This window comes from Nestor notabilis, unplaced genomic scaffold (assembly GCF_000696875.1).
Source record: "Nestor notabilis isolate BGI_N333 unplaced genomic scaffold, ASM69687v1 scaffold21450, whole genome shotgun sequence".
Taxonomy (NCBI): Eukaryota; Metazoa; Chordata; class Aves; order Psittaciformes; family Psittacidae; genus Nestor; species Nestor notabilis.
Window position 1 is genome coordinate 615 of NW_009912703.1, and position 1,434 is coordinate 2,048.

The 1,434-nt window shown below is 60.5% G+C and overlaps 1 protein-coding gene across 1 annotated transcript in view; it reads left to right on the forward strand.

Moving 5' to 3' along the window:
• The window catches only part of LOC104410646 (nitric oxide synthase, endothelial-like), a gene marked incomplete at both ends in the record, with an annotated part of 1,996 nt that extends 611 nt beyond the window's left edge, over positions 1-1,385 (forward strand). The window contains 6 exon segments of the mRNA XM_010020883.1: positions 4-64; positions 157-351; positions 426-499; positions 604-730; positions 802-930; positions 1,318-1,385. Coding sequence (XP_010019185.1) covers positions 4-64; positions 157-351; positions 426-499; positions 604-730; positions 802-930; positions 1,318-1,385 — 654 coding nt within the window.
• Between the last annotated feature and the right edge of the window lie 49 nt (positions 1,386-1,434).

Here is a 1,434-nt window from a genome sequence, read left to right on the forward strand (position 1 = left end):
CTCATCCCTCTGGAAGGACAAGGCGGCGGTGGAGGTGAACATCGCCGTGTTGCACAGCTACCAGGTGGGACACCGGCACCATCATGCCAAGGGGACACCAGCACCACCACGATGCCAGGACTCCCAGCACCCCTAGCCCTCTGTTCCCACCTGTAGGTGGCCAAGGTGACCATCGTGGACCACCACGCAGCCACCGAGTCCTTCGTGAAGCACATGGAGAATGAGCTGCGGACGCGAGGGGGGTGCCCGGCTGACTGGGTCTGGATTGTGCCCCCCATCTCAGGCAGCCTCACCCCAGTCTTCCATCAGGAGATGGTCAACTACCAGCTCTGCCCAACCTTCCGCTATCAGGCGAGCCTAGCCCCACCACCTCCACAGCCCCACAACCCTACAGCCCCATGGCTGACCCCCTGCCCGCCCCACAGCCTGATGCGTGGAAAGTCTATGTGTCCAAAGGCACCACTGTCACCAGGAGAAAGACATTCAAGGAGGTGGCCAAGTAGGTGACCACCTTTGGGGGGTGTCTTTGGGGAGGATCCCTGCCCATGGGACCCCAGTCTGGGGCTGGATGCTAACCCAATGATCCCACATTCCCCATTGCAGTGCAGTGAAGATCTCGGCAAAGCTGATGGGACACATGATGGCGCGACGCGTCAAGGCCACCATCCTCTATGCCACTGAGACTGGCAAATCCCGGACTTATGCCTGGAATCTCACGACCCCAAGGTGGGTTGGAGGACATGGGGAGAGCAGCAGTCTGTGCTGCAGTGGGCCAGCTGCAGCTCCATGCCCACATCCCAGCCCCGTATCCTGCTCCCCATGCAGGTGCTGTGCATGGATGAGTACGACGTGGTGTCCCTGGAGCATGAGACCCTGGTGCTTGTGGTGACCAGCACCTTTGGCAATGGAGATCCCCCTGAGTGTGCAGAGGTGAGGAGCTGCAGGAGGAAAGGGAATGGGATAGAGTGGGATGGGGATGGGATGGGAATGGGATAGGGATGGGGATGGGATAGCATGGGTGTAGGAGGGGATGAGGATGGAGATAAGGATGGGTGTGGGATGGGATGGGGACGGGGATGGAGTGTGGACGGGATGGGGGCGGGAATGGAGATGTGGATGAGGATGGAGATAGGGATGAGGATGGAGATAGGGATGAGGATGGGATGGGATGGGGGTAGGTATGGGAATGGGGTGTGCATGGAATGGGGATGAGGATGAGATGGGGATGGAGATGGGCATGAGGATGGGAAGGGGATGGGGATGAGAGGGGATGGGGATGGGGTAGTGATGTGCCTGTGACATGCTGCCCCCCAACAGAGCTTCTCCAAGGCGCTGATGGAGATGACTTCACCGTACACCAGCACCTCCCAGGCTGAGCCACCCATGTGAGCACCCGGGGAGGCTGGGGGTGCCTGGCTGGGGCTGCGTCACCCT